The 15,066-nt window shown below is 40.0% G+C and overlaps 2 protein-coding genes and 1 long non-coding RNA gene across 4 annotated transcripts; 2 read left to right on the forward strand and 1 right to left on the reverse strand.

The window, feature by feature from the left end:
* Positions 1 to 204: 204 nt before the first annotated feature.
* On the forward strand, positions 205 to 2,779 carry RpL40 (ribosomal protein L40). Of its 2 annotated transcripts, none has more exons than XM_022810131.2 (4): positions 205 to 313; positions 768 to 884; positions 1,227 to 1,338; positions 2,396 to 2,779. In XM_022810131.2, exons 2-4 carry the CDS (start codon positions 780 to 782, stop codon positions 2,557 to 2,559), a joined length of 381 nt encoding a protein of 126 aa, XP_022665866.1. In that variant the 5' UTR covers positions 205 to 313; positions 768 to 779; the 3' UTR covers positions 2,560 to 2,779. The 2 variants fall into 2 exon arrangements, with proteins under 2 accessions (XP_022665866.1, XP_022665865.1); XM_022810130.2 differs by having other exon boundaries at positions 259 to 380.
* Positions 2,780 to 2,930: 151 nt separating this feature from the next.
* LOC147755002 (uncharacterized) lies at positions 2,931 to 12,050 on the forward strand. The gene is made up of 3 exons (XR_015330023.1): positions 2,931 to 4,201; positions 8,625 to 9,287; positions 10,251 to 12,050. It is a non-coding gene; the product is annotated as an uncharacterized LOC147755002 (long non-coding RNA).
* A 101-nt stretch (positions 12,051 to 12,151) lies between these two features.
* LOC111252371 (adult-specific rigid cuticular protein 15.7-like) lies at positions 12,152 to 14,159 on the reverse strand. The gene is made up of 4 exons (XM_022810129.2): positions 14,025 to 14,159; positions 13,409 to 13,516; positions 13,004 to 13,204; positions 12,152 to 12,812 (listed from the first exon to the last, which is right to left on the reverse strand). The coding sequence occupies exons 1-4, from the start codon at positions 14,028 to 14,030 to the stop codon at positions 12,711 to 12,713; spliced, it is 417 nt and encodes a 138-aa protein (XP_022665864.1). The 5' UTR covers positions 14,031 to 14,159; the 3' UTR covers positions 12,152 to 12,710.
* Positions 14,160 to 15,066: the final 907 nt, after the last annotated feature.

Below are 15,066 nucleotides of genomic sequence, written 5' to 3' on the forward strand. Positions count from 1 at the left end.
ACTCAATCAAAAATGATCAGGCTTTGTGTAAATTCGAATCAAGGGTCTTCTTATCAGTTTTATAAAGTTGCAGAGTGCACAGTTTTTTCTTTTATTCTATGAAAATTGCTGAACATTAGAAGAGAATTGGTAATAGCATTGTTGCGGCGAAATCGTTACTTGCAAAATTTAATATGATAGATCTAAGATCCTCAGTTTTCCAATTCAAATTTTCGCGGGCAGTCGGGTCTGTTGCCAACTGTCCTCTGTCGATTAAGCTGGCAGACAAAGATCATTAGTATAGTCTTTTGCATCGCAAGGTTGGTGGCTAGCAGTGAGTACTCGTGTTTAAATTACTTGTTTTAGTCGTGTTTAACCAAGTTTCAAAGAAAATGTGTTATGTGAGTGATTTGCTGAAAATACTTAACTTCACAAACGTTGCAAGTGTTCAAATGGCAAAGCTTGGCACGAGCAAATAAGCATAGCTTGATCTCTGGCGTGGCCCCTATACTGATTCACTGATTGACTGAAACACGTTGTGATATTCTACTCTATTACCAGGTTTTACATTCGTGCACCCATGTGACACATATCTTTTTGCTAAGGCCAAGCCGATTGCATGGTTCGCCATAGAATAATGATCGTTACATCCGAATAGAATCGAAAAACGCTCAAATTTGCACCATGCCAGTTATTGCGATTTAGTCCTTTCAGTTAGTGCATTACAGTTGCATTATAGTTATATTAATCAGACATCAATATCTTATACTGATGCGGGATAATTTCAGGGCGACATTAAGATGCAGATCTTCGTGCAGTCGATCGATGGGCAGACGATCCCTTGTGAGGTGGAAAATGGGTCTTCTTTCGGGGATCTCATGTGCCATTTAGAAGAGGTCACAAACGTATGTATAGTCCCAAAATCGATTGATTTAACTCGCAAAATAGCTGCACGTGCCCCCAACTACGGTCAGAAATCCGGTATCACAGTTATAACTGTGATACGAAGTTCGTAATACCATAACGTTTGAATTCAGTAGAATTTTACCTAGCCGATTATTATAAGGATTTTATCTTTATAATATTTAAACGGAAAATGTATCGACATACCCACAACACGCTATTGCGGCACAAGGGGTGGCGTAACGAAATTAAGTGACACGGGTAGATTTTCTATTTCAGTTTCACTAAGGCCTGCTAATTAACAACCCTGTCCATTGTTTCTTTTGGCTATTACGTGTTTCCAGGTGCCTGTCGATCAAATGCGTCTATCATGGGGTACCCATGCGTATGACGAAAACTCGATTATCACGCCTACGCTTTCAAACAAGACCTTAGTTCTCAACGCTAGACTGAGGGGTACGCAACCTAAAATATGCTTCAATATGTTTCAATATTTATGAGATATTTAGGGAGACTTGCTTTGAGACGGTTAAATTATTCAAACCTATGTGTATTATACATATTGTACATATACTACGTGTACTTAGGGTAGCTCCTATGAAATGTTATTGAGATAAAGCTTTTTTAGGTAATTGTCGATCGTAAAAAGCACTTTGTTCTTCTACGAATGCACCAATGGATGGGGTCGTAGATGGAAACGGGTGCAAGAAAAATAGCCCCTGTTTGAGTCGTCAGCGGAACTTCATAACGTTCTCGATATAGAAGGGCGCTAACATATATTTAGTTAAAATTTTCATATTATGTCCATTTTTATCAAATGCTGTGAGTCGCTAATGGGATCTGTTGCAGAATAGCAGCTCTGTGGCCACCGCTCGCTCCTCAGTTGATGTTACTATAACTAATGCGTTTATAATGTTATTATAATTGTTCTTATATATGACTTTGTGCATGTCAAAGAATGTTGTTAGTCTGTGACCTGGTTACGAGCGTTTATAAAAAAAAGCTAAAAATCTACCTCGTTTTCAGGTAGCTTCAGCTCACACAGAGCTGAAGTACTTTGCCAGGTCGACATTAATAGCTTAATATCTACATTGTAATATACAAACTGTTTAGATTGTGTTTGCACAGTGAACTATTAGCCAACGCTCAAAGTCCTGATCAGAAATAGCGAAATGGATAGGAATAAAAATTGATGGAATTACTGATGATAGCATGCTTAGTGTATTTTTACAACCTCACTTATTCGTTTGAATTGCATGTGCTATGTGTTTATATAATGTGCTGGTTACAAACATTCATTTAATCCGTGTAATACTTGAGGCTTTAGGCTTTAGAACTGCTAAATATTATTAAACGAGCTCATTTAGACACGAACGAAGGCGAGCATTAGTTCTTTCCTGATTTTTGGTTGTTGGTACAATATTTGCTAAAGTAATTTGACTTGTGGGATTTGTAATAATCTTTCTTTACGGATATCTGTACTAATTTCGTTGTTTTTATTACATATAATCAGGTGGTGTGATTGAGCCCTCTCTTCGTATTCTGGCGTCGAAATACAACTGCGATAAGATGATCTGCCGTAAATGCTATGCTCGTCTGCACCCAAAAGCGCACAACTGCCGTAAGCGCAAGTGTGGACATTGCAATAATCTCCGTCCCAAGAAGAAGCTGAAGTAAATTTCAGATTGTTTCGGGCGACGCCGGGGGATCCTCGCATTTGTTGGGTACCACATGTCATCTTCATGGTCAGCACCATGGATACAAAACAAGTATGCGAAAGTCACCTTGGATGGCAACCAATATGTGGCATACGCCTCTCTAAAAAAAGCTCGATAAGCTGCGAGCGGAATTGCGCTGGAGATCCGTGTTGAATAAATCGCTCTGTATGTCACGTTTAGATCTTGTCTTATTTTAAGTAGGTATAAGGTTGTGAGGTCACAGCTGTCAATGTTCCGTACATATTGATGTTATAATTAGTAACATCTGTGTGAAATCATAGTAGAATATTACGAAGGTATTGTATATTTTTCTGACTATACTATAGATGGTGTGTGAAGGATTTTGTCTAGAGGTATATAAGAGATGTAAAACTGTAGATTATGCACTCTAAAAAAAAAAGTTACGCGGATTCTTAGAGTGGAAAGCACTTCTCTGACAGTAGAAGCAAACGTTACCACCTTTGGCACAAATATCAACTCCAATACGAGGTTTATCCAGTAACGACCGACTTATTAGAGATTTTAATGGAAAAATATTATACATTATGTGTATGTAATTATATGCATCTACACCTTTTTCTAGAGTAGAGCCTCGCAGGGTGTGACCTGTGTGTTATCTTTGTTTTTCTTTTGTGCAGATTCTGTATATTGCCCTTAATTTTGGTTTATTTATAAACGCAGAAATAGTTCCTGGTGCGATTGCCTTATATCCGAGAAAAGTACTCAAGGTCTTGAGGACTGAATATTTATTACTGAGTACACTAGGACACCAATCAATTGGGATCGGATATTTCTTATGGAAGTGCTTGAGGATGGGTCGGAAGAAAACATGAAACAAACATATAATAAAAACCTAGTTGTTTCTTTTCCTTTATTGAGGCAGTGAGTTTTGAATTTCTACAAGTCCTTTCACAAGTGCGCCTAAATTGCGAAAGAAGTGCATAAACAGGGTACTGCGGAATAAACTTTAAACGTCAAGACACTTGTTGGTGTTCCAAAGACCTGTTTCATAATTTAAAATTGTTCCGGAAGTTTTTGTAGAGAAAAGAAGAAATCACTTGCGTTCATTGGAGCTAACATACTCAAGTTACGGCAGCTTTGCCACCTGTATGTGTAGCAGCTTGTTTCTATGGTGGTTGTAAAAATCACGCGGCCTACTTCGTTCAATGCTCCACAAGCGAAGAGCTGATCAAATTAAGTTCCCGAAAAATTGTAGCCTCTTTCAGTAGAAAATCAACATGTATTTTGTGTGCTGTCTTGCGACTCTGTGAAGTAAAAGGAGTTGCTTTTTGATCTCATTGTCTCTTCTTATCTGCTTCTAGGAACAGTCGAGCCAGACAGAGCGGCATGTCAAGCGACGTGCAAGTACCCGCGCTCAACCTGTGCCGAGATAAAGACTTCGCTTGCTCGATTTTCGTCTTTTTTTCTGTCCGTCGCATCCGCGAGACTCTATGTCCAATCATAGAGTGGGGAAAAGAGGCTCTTCAAGGCAAAAGCGCGTGTGCACGGAAGAACCCCTGGAACGAAATGCCCTTGCTTAGGCATTCGCTATGGGGCATTTGCAGGAAGTGGGAGAAAGCACACGCAAAGGATGCTTGCAGGTTTGTGGATCTGTGCGTGCGCCTGTGTATTACAACGTGGAATGAATGCTTTACTCATGAAGCAGTCAAGACAAGGGAGGTTGGGGGGAGCGGGACACCATAGTCTGTCGAGAAGCAGGGGGTTACGGCTAGCCTAGGGAACGGGGAAAGGGTAATGAGTGGCATTTTGAAACTTGAAAAACGTTCCCACCCCTGCTACTGCGTCCCCCCTCCACCTTTGCTTATAACGTACCTCTTCCTGGTTCTCAGCCTGAAATTTCCTCCACCTCACACAACCCTTATTGTCCTCCCGTCGCTACAGCCCGCTTTACTATTCACCCCCGCTTTCAACCCTATCACCCACCGCAATAGAGTCTCTTTTTTTCTACCCCTTTGCTTTCTCGGGGAGATGGAACTAGGATAGGGGGTGAGTTGCGTACTCTAAAACGCAAACGGTTGTGCTCGTTCGTGCTTACACAGGATGCCTGCCACCAACGGAATGACCAGGCAGCCAGACAGGCAGTCCACAACGAAATGCGGAATTGCATTTAAGAGAATGAGAAGCAGGGCAAGCGCGGCTTGTACCGTGAACGCAGTACAGGGAAGATGTATAAGGAGAAATGAGATAGTACCTAGGCTGTGTGATGCCGAAGATGGGGTATTCACTACTAAGGTACTCGTGGCGCTGGCCACAATAAAGCGGGTAAGGCAGACTGCAAGCCTCTTTTTGGTAGCGACGACAACAGCGAAAAAGGAAGAAAACGTGCGATGCACACGGGCGGCGCTAGACAAGGCTTTCTCTTTTTGTCTAGCACACGAAAGACATACGACGAGACGAAAACTACACATAGACACATGCTCCTAGACACAGTTCGTCTTGCTCCCACAGCTTCACTGCTCGCAGTCCTGTTCGGCGACATGAGGTGCCGCGCGTGAGCGGCAAACGGAATAGAGGAGAAACTCCAGCCAGAGAGGTAGTCACGGAGGGCCCGTTTGTGAGGACGGAGGGCGCACAACAGTTGACGCGGGAAGAAGTTCGTTATGTTTAATGAGGCGGCGAGTGTGAGGTTGGGGGACTCAGAGAGGTCGAGAGAGCTAAGGACTAGCATATCTAGTGTAAACTGATGTCTTGTGTGAGAGCGGTGAAAATGAGAGAGAGAAAAACATAGTCCCGAATGAGCGGGAACTCAAGCGATCGAGAAACTGTGTTTGTGTGTGCAGTAGAGGACGAGAGGGAAGAGGAAAACGAGAAAGAGGACGCGAGAAAGTCATCCGGTGCAGACGACACCGTTGCCACCACCGTCACCGCCGACATCGTTCCGAGCGGTATCACTAACGCCAACGACAACGATTCGAATCAGCGGAATGAGTTTAAGTGCCATCCTTCTGCCTCCTTCACATAACTGTGTCGGCTCGCCCTGAACTTCCGAGTAGGGAAAAAGAATTGAGTCGGAGACAGGAAGACACCGAGCGACAGAGTGGTGAAGGGTGGGCTACTCGCGAACGCTTTCGAGGGCAGACACGATAGATCGTGGAAACGTTCTACATGGAGGGAACACCCCCGTTAACTTTTTTTTTTGTAAGTTCGCAAAATATTGCAAAATAATGCGTGAATAAAACTATTAGTGTAAAAGTTATTTACACGCTTATTTTTAATATACAGTAAGACATTCTTGTATGAATGGCCTTTTTTCAAAAAGACACAGCTACAAATAGTATTGATTAAAAAAACCGCCCATTTTTGTTTGAAAATAAACTTTATATATACCATATATCACAGTTACACAGATATCCCACATAATAACATGTTATCTTTGAGCTCTGTCCACACGGCAATGCGCTTCGCGTTGTACGAAATATTTAAAAAAATATCCATAGTGTACCATATAGGTTTTTCATTGTATTAGTTTGAACTGAGTTTCAATTCTACTATGCTGTTGCTTGAACCGAGGAATGCACTGTGAGGCAGTTCCTTTTAATATTCGAAAGGAATAATTAGAAAATGAAGATTAAATAGAGACAGAAGTATTATTTTGTAGGCAAAGGCTTTCTGAATTGTGAATCTGCTCGTAAAATCCGTTAGCTAAAGGAGCTAATTTACTATGGAAGTCAGCACTCTCTCTAGTCGACGTTAAGAATCTAGTTGATGCACGTATATTGAAGCAAACTCACGTAGCTTTGTCGTAGGCTGGTTGGAACGAGCGCTTCACAGTGACTCGATCTGAGCTTATACAGCCATAGATGTGTATTCATAGATCATAATAATTGACCCATTGCAATATGTACATGCACGCATGTACCATTTTCTGAAGGCGACGCGTGGCTACGAATGAACTCTGGTGGGACGGGGTTTATTCATGAACGGGGTATTACTTCTGCCGTGTAAAGAATTTGTTCGAGTACAAAGTGGTAAGAAGTGAGATATATTAGTATCAAAACGCTGGATTCGATGAGTCAGGCGGTCGAACTTACGGTGGACATACTTCGTGCAATGATTTAAGTGCTTCACAAGTCTTTAAATAGAATATAGTCTTGTAACGATAGGCTTGACTGTAAGATATACAACGGACCAAAATTTTTCATCTCGTGCCTGTCAAGTCACTCATACTAGAACGATCACATGATCAGGATTCTAGTTGACTCATCTTAATCATACATAACGTTACGATAATAATGATTGGAGACATATCGCCTTTAAATACACAAGTTGGGTGTCTAAATTACTAAATGTTTTTCTTGTCTAAATAAAGTGCTTATATTTCGCCGGTTTTATAAATGATTCAAGCAGAATTGTTGTGAAAAAAATCTATAGCGGTGACTTTTAGACAGTTTTTTGAAATCGCGAACATCAACAAAAGGCTACACTTCTCTGAAGGGTGCTAGAAGTAATCACTATTAACATTGCAACACAATAACAATAATTACAGCATAAATCACAGCATTGATAGTGCCGCGAGGTCTGTAAGTTTTTTCAAACCATTTGTTAAATCAAATACAATTTATGGTCCTACAACGTGGCTTCATTGATATTAAATATACTATGATTCAAGCACACTCAATTCACGTCAGATAAAAGTTGCTTTTTAATTTGAATATAAAATATTCGTCTATTATTTAAATTTAATGCAACATTTCAAACCTTTATAATAAAAATAAAGGTACAAATGTGTAAAAAAAGTTTGATACGAGCAGTATATTTAACTTAATCAGTGATCTAAAAATGGCTGGGAAGAAATTTAGTTTATGGGTGACAAAAAACGATCAGTAGGTCTTGCTCATCTGCCTACATAAGGAACGACGTGCAAATAATCCTTGGGGTGTATTTTTCTCGAAATGAAGATCCGTAAACTCTTTCCGTCTTAGGTTAATTCTATGAGTGTAACTCTGGAACTGATGTTGATACAGGAGATCAAAGATAATAGATCATCTATTTTTAAAATAATCTCTTGAAGGATATGTTAGATAGAGAACACTATTGCGCTTACCAACTTCTTCTAACTAGCGTCACAAGGTTGGAACCTCCGTAAGGCCAGCACATTATTAGACTATTATTATTATGAATACTGTCTCGACAACGACAAGTACCTTCTTAAAACATAGAGGTCTAGTTCGTATCTATTCCATTACAACAGTCTTTGCATTATAGTGTTTTTCGAAAATCGTATTGTAGTGGCAACAGGACCGACAAAACGCTACGAGACTGAATGGCTGTCAGCCAGTATGGATTGGGCGTGTTTTCAAGATGTGTTTTAAGAGATGTTAGAAGGCATCAGCGTTCAGAAGCCTTTGATGGACGCAGACGCGCGTAGCCGCTTTGTCTGCTAGTAGACACCTAGCCGACTCATAGTGGGAGGGTAAGCCAACCGGCACAATCTTCAACCCAGTGATCTTCAGCAAAGTGTTCGTCCCCTTGTCTGGCCGCCTCGGCTCCACCCTCGAGTCTTTCTTGCATCTCCTGGTTTTCCTGCCTTCCTGGTCTCCGGGACGGTCTGGCCTCTCAAGAGTCATCGGGCTTAGCTTGGTGTGAAGCAGCGGCAACACTTGAGGGACGGAACGCGACGAAAAAGTCATCATTGCCGGAAATCCTTTTTTCGTTCACTTTTTCTCTTCCTTTCGTGAGTGACTCCTGGGCTTTCTCTTGGCTAAATGTGAGGTTCTGTGCGGGCCTACAAGGCCCGAATTTTAACTACCCTGATTGAGTAGAGTACAACCGTCTTCCGGCTTGGAAGCCATGACTTAGCAGTGTTACATTAACTTGTAAACTTTGCGCGTATACTTTAAAATACTTGTTTCTCCGTGCTGTCTTATACAAACACCTTCGAATTTGTTACACGACGCGAAAAATTGGTGGTGTCTTATACAGGTGACTACTACGCTATATATGAGCTAAATTGGCGAATCTGAAAACAGACTATGTAAATTTCTTTCACTGTTTCCGTTTCAGCTAATGGCGCTCAGCCTTTAGCCCTTGTCGAAGAACTCGCGTGTCTGAGGACGCTGGGATCGGCAGCTCGTCTGCGATTGCATCCACGGACATTCAGTTAGTGCCTGCAGGACAAGTGCCAGAAGGCAGCGAATACTTGCACACTTCTTTGTGCCGCACGAGTTACAGCAAAAGAAGCTTCAGCAACTCGACTCAGGACTCCTAACAGGGGCTGACGTCAAGAGTAAAACAGCTTTCTCTCTCTGAGATTCCTCTTTTGACTCTCATCTCATCCTTCGTCGGTCGACACAACCAGACGAGCCTTCTCACACTAGATTTACCTCTAAGTTCCTTTATCATTCATCGAAGGAACAACGTAACGAATGGCGTCGAACGACGCGAAGCAGTAGCGATTGCTTGACGCCGCCGTCGTCGTCATAGCACGGAAGCTCTTTTGCAGCGGCAGTTGTAGCAGCATCCGTACGAGGTGTACGGGACTTTCTGCAGGAGTGTAGCGGTGATGATCTACAGCCGACGAGTATAGGGAGGGCGGTCGTGTTAGTCCGTCTGTCTGACTGTCTGGGGGCTGTATGGAGGGATCAGTCGTCACAGCCCTCACCTCCACAATCACTGAGTGTTGCAATGTACAAGGTGCAAGTCAGTCACAATCGGATACCGACAATGGTAAGATTTGCAACTCAGCCTTCGGTTTTTAGCAGCGCATATGCTAAATCCGCGCTTGAGATGATTTAACAGAAGCTATTTGGTGTGTTGCGCCGTGTAACGCTACTGTTGCTTAAACTATATATCAAATTAATTAGCTATTTATAAACTAGCTATTGATCTTATGAATAAACTACTGATTTATAACATATGCAAAGAACATAGAGAATTGATTTTGATAGAGATTGAAATTTTCGTAACATCGAAATTAATTCTGGATTGATGCTAATGCTTTTTTTTTTCATTATTAATTAATTAATTCAGGCGGTTCAAGAAGATCATGCATATTTATACGTACGATTCTAATGTAGATGTTTTCCAGAGGTAAAAACACTGCGAATCCCTTTTATTCCCCGAATATTATACCTTTTTAGAAGACTTTTGCTATTTTTTAAAACTAGTGTTGTTCTTTGCATCGTTGTAACATTACTAGCGAAAGAGTTCATTTACATTGCTCTAATTGGTATGTTAATGAACTGTAAATCAGGCTTAATAGTGAAGCCAAAAAAGATTCCACTGGCTTAATTACCACTACAAATGTGTGTGATATGGGGAAGATGTCAAGGAAACTTATTAAGTTTCTTTTGACTTGTTTGAAACGCCAAAATGGTGGCGACACACTAAAAGCTATTGGAATGAACACCCAAGAACTCTGGACTTAATTTAATATTTACAATTATACCAAAATCATACGTAAATCACACACAAGCACATAGTCTTACTTCGAATTTTTTCCGTAACATTTATCTTAAAGGCCTACCTGTGGCTTCGCTGCATTATCCTACATCACTGCAACATCGATCCAATCCATACTGTATCGAATGTGTTACCACTCACAGTTATTGCTTTTTTTTTTTTTTTTTTACATATTTACGTTATCAACAGCCTATTCAGTTTGACATATTTTTGCCAATGTTTTTCTAGTTTCCTGCATTTCTCGCTGCTGCTACTGGATTCGTACCGTTCCGACACGCTTACACAATTCCAGACGTTTTTTAAGCGAAACGCTGCCGAGCAAAATGTTCGTTACGAAAAGAACGTCCTTGTGGGTAGTCATCCGAGCATTGCAAGCTGTTTTTAGTGCTGGTCCCTGATAATTTAATTCTTTTCTCAAACAGAGGGAAGGGGTAGACGTTAAAAAAACATGTGAAACTTTTTGTTTTATCTGATTATTTATTTTTTTTTTTATAAAACTGCGCTAACCAACAGTGCAATCAGTGGTTTTCTGTAATAGCAAAGCTACGTTAATATTTTAAGCTAAGCTAAAACGGGCCTTGCCTTTCAACCTCAACAAGAAGCGCCACTCGGTGTTTACTGATTTATTTTTTCGTTACAAGATATGCGCATATTGCATTGGTCTTGTCATAAACTAGCAGTCACTTAACAAGGGCAGTTCTTGCTGGGGCGATCGATTTTAATTCTTTCGTATTATTTTTAGTCAATGAGTAATCAGAATTGGACGCGCCACTGTGCTGAAACTATTATTGTATATAAGAAAGTGTAAGCCCTAAGCCTATTATGTCCACCGAAAAAAATTCAGTTCTTATATTTATTTGGAAACAATCGAAACTACAGTTAATGAAGTATTGTTTGAAAGGAAAGGGTATAGAGATAATCATATATTGCAAAAACTGTAGAAGTCAGTAAAATTCCCTCGGTGTTTCTTCGCTAGTTAATTTTTTTCGCCGTCCTACACGGGAGTCCGCTTAGACGCTTTACATCAAAATAAAGACAGAGATGATACTAGACGATATTAAACCCTTTTTCGGTACAATGCTTAATTATTATAGTTTTTATATCTTCGTAACAGCGCTCTATTGAAACACATAATTATCTAGATATTTTCCCACTTCCTGTTGTCACGATAACCTCTAACTTAGAAGCCTTTTTGCTCAGGCTTCTTCTTCTGAAATTTGTATTTAAAGTAATAATCAAGATAGTTAGGTTTTGGCGCTGGTGATAATCAATAGGTTGTGTTATTTTATTCTCTTTACATCAGTGAAAATAGTTCACGTTTAAAGTTTTATAAAGTATATAATACGATAGCTGTCTTTGTAAATTTGTGCTATTCCCTATTCTACTAGTACTATTAAAAATTTCACACCATAAGAATTTGGCGTGGTTTCATATTTGTATTTGTTTTAAAGGGTCACTCACGGTAAACATTGTTCACGTTTCTATGAACTCATTTTAAGTTCTTGTTTAAATGTGAATGTCGTCGAGATTTTTCTAACGTGGACGATTTGTACCATGTTGTTTGAGCGGCAAAACATGATAATATCAGCATCAGGTCATACTGCTTTTAAATAATTTGTAAAACATAGATAAGTTCAGATGATTCGAAAAAAAAATAGTTTTAGATTTTAGATACACAACTCATTTTTGTTCACACAGATGTTCTTGTTCGTACGCATTTTTCCGTGAGTAATCAAAAAGTTTAGCTCCTAGCCATTTTTCACACATGCATAGACACTGGTGTTTTTGTTCTGCAATGAAAGCGGCGTCTATGTAAAGAATCACTTTGATGTTGAGAAGTGCAAAGGACTTTCCATAGGTTCTAATGTAAACCCTCGAAGGAAATGTGGAGGATAACGAGGTAGTTTTCTGAAGAGCAGTTAAGAGTTTGTGAGGCAAGTAAAACAACTGGTGAGTTTTTCGAGATCTACATAATAATCATAAACGTCATTTTATCTGTTATGACGAAAAGTATAACATTGTGCTTGTCTAACGCTGTTCGAGGCCAAGTAACGATAACTATTCTGTCCCAATATATATTATTATTATCATGTTCAATTTTTCTGTTAAAGGAGTGACAAACCACAACGGTAGTTTTTACCGTACAGAATAAACATTTATTTTCAATCGAATAGACCTTAGTTTGAAAAATAAATATCTAGTTCTGGAAAATCTAGTGCATCATAGAATATATAACTAAAGTAACATAGCAGGTCAAGAAAAGATGGCGAACAGGTCGGAGCTCCAACGATGAGAAAAGTTTAAGTGTCAAAGAGTCAGCAAGACTTTCCATTGTGTGGTATTGCATGAACGCCATTTGGCAAAAGAGCAACGGCGAAGGTATCACAGATGGTTCACTCATCAGCCTTATCTGTTGGTAAACGCTTCAGCTACTGTATTTATACAGGATGCCGCCTTTTATAGGGGGGAGAGGTGGGGAGAGTACAATCGCGGGCTGTACAACTTTGAAAATTCGTTCAGATTCGACTCATTCTTTTCTCTCTCAAAAACGGCAGCAATGTACCATAGTGAAAAACTGATTAAACTTTTAGCGAATTATATCTGATGAATTCAATTGCATCTTGGTGAATGCAGGGCGTCTATCCGAATTTAGGAGTATTTTTTTTCTCTTTAGTCGTGGAAGCGAGCTCAGTATTCGGCGCCTTCGTGGGCTGCCCCGTAGAGTCCTACATCCGGAGCAGCTTTGCCGGTAGCACTAGAATAGACAGTGGCGGCGGCGGCATAGGAGGTCTGGAAATCAACGATAGGTGGAAAAAACGCCCAGCTTCATAATTAATGACAAAATGTAATATGGGTGGTGCCTGTATCAGCCAATGCTAAGAAGTAAAGGTATAATGAAGCCTCGCAACGAAGAACGAAAAACAACCTCATAAAAGACCTAGCTACTATTGGCTGGATGCGTAATGAAATTAGGCCTTTACCTTAGTTCCGGGCTCGTTAGTCTTGACCTGCGCGCGAAATCCAAGCTTGTCAGCTATGTAATGGACACTCCTTTGACGTCCGTCAATATCACCAATATAGTAAGATCCGACGGTACCTCCGTGGCCTCCGGATTCCTTACGTCCGTTTACGGCGCCATGTCCATTTTTTATGTTGTAAGCGAAAGCATAGTTTCCGTAGTCCTGCAAACGTATTATATAGCCATAAATAACTGGAAATTCGTTAAACATTTGACATATAACTGTTTCGATTTTGAGATATATTTCTCTACCAACACTCTTACTGCAATGCGAGAAAGACAAATACTGACGTCGAGAACATGCGTCTATAGCATAGCATGAAGGTACGATATCATGCATTATTGACAAACTCTTGGACAAACTTACGTCTTGCTTGTGGAACGAGTTGGAGTGACCTCCAATAGAATGAATGGCGGATGCCTCTGGGGCATGCAAGGCAACGGTATACACAAGAGCGCAAATGGCGACGAAGTTCTGTAATAGACAAAGCAAATTGCTGTACTATAGGATTACGGTTTTTGCAATGATTATCCATACAGAACAGTTTTGTACTTTTTTGTTGTCACGGCAAAATCCTTTTTGTGAAGGGCCATTTCTCATCATTGAGTATGCGTCGGAGCCATGCAAAACGTAGATCTCATCGCTTGCATCATGCGACTTTTTCTGGTCTACCAAATGAGGATTCATTGCTATGTGACAACAAATTTAATTTCACTACTAGAATATTTTGCGGCCAGTAAATTCAGCTTGAGTTGATACTAGGTAGAGGTACGCAGCGCTAACAATGTTCTATATTCTGGGCAGCGAAGCTAAATGCTTACAAATGTTTGTTCTATATTTTTTGTACTGAATTAATCCTCGAAAAAATGTTTGCAACAGTCCGCAACTGAATACGTTGTATACCCAAAAGAGAATACACATGCAAGTGAACTTAGACCAACAAGGAGAGAAAAAAGAAGTGAAACTTTGAATCCAACGATACCTTCATGATACGAGTGGTGCTGTTTCAATCCCTTTTCTTTTTGGGATGTCGATTGTAATGGTAACCTTTGCAGCCGGCACTGTGCTAATATAGGGACTGAACGTGGTCGCCTTGATCTTCTGTGGCGCCCTGACGCTTAGGAGAGATCTGCTGTCTATTTTTTTGTCTAATTCTCTACTCAGTATATCATATTTCTCCGTATGTTTTTATTAGTAAAATTCCGTTGTGGCACAGTAGTTTAAATAGAAGAGAAAATATTATTATACCTAAGGGGATCAGGGTAAAGGGGGTTTAATAAGGGGTCTGATCGACAACGATAGTTCTTAGGGCGAAAAATATTTATTTAGAAGCATTCAAACATTTTAGCTTAGAAGAACTTGCAGCTCGGTCTATTATTTCACAGATGTTTTTGGCCTGCCTTCTACAGTCACTGACGATGCGAGCTTACTGGGGCGCAAATTTATTGGGCTAAAGTATGTGTTCACAATATTCCGTCACCCCCACTTCCCTCGCGATAGTCCTACCAGTGATTCAGTTTCAATATAGTAGATATTCTAGTTAAAGTACAACTTAATCTAGAAGGTAGGAAATAACTCGTAAAATTGAGATGTAATTGAAAATTATTAAACGCACTTAGCACATAGTCTGCTTTGCAGATTAAACCTACATACCGCAAACCTTACAGTAGAAATATGCTAATTATTTATCTTCATTAATAGAGCACTCATTAATTAGGACATTACTGTGCTAAAATCTTATATAGGATGTGTTCACCATCTTTATTTCTTATACTACTGAACACTATACTGAATACTACTAAATACTACTGAACATACTAATTGACTCTATATTGTGGATCTAACGTTTCTTCTTATTGCTCACTAATTGAAGCATAGCTTGCGATTGAAGTCTGAGAATAGCGAAATATATCAGGTAAGAATTACCGTAAATTCACAAAAGTTATCATATGACTGAGGGTTCATAATAGTTAGCGAAGTTGGAACCCTCGGACTGCAAGCGTTTTGAAATATTTTGCTAGATT

The sequence above is a fragment of the Varroa destructor genome, unplaced genomic scaffold (genome assembly GCF_002443255.2).
Source record: "Varroa destructor unplaced genomic scaffold, Vdes_3.0 BEIS01000006.1, whole genome shotgun sequence".
NCBI classification, from domain to species: Eukaryota; Metazoa; Arthropoda; class Arachnida; order Mesostigmata; family Varroidae; genus Varroa; species Varroa destructor.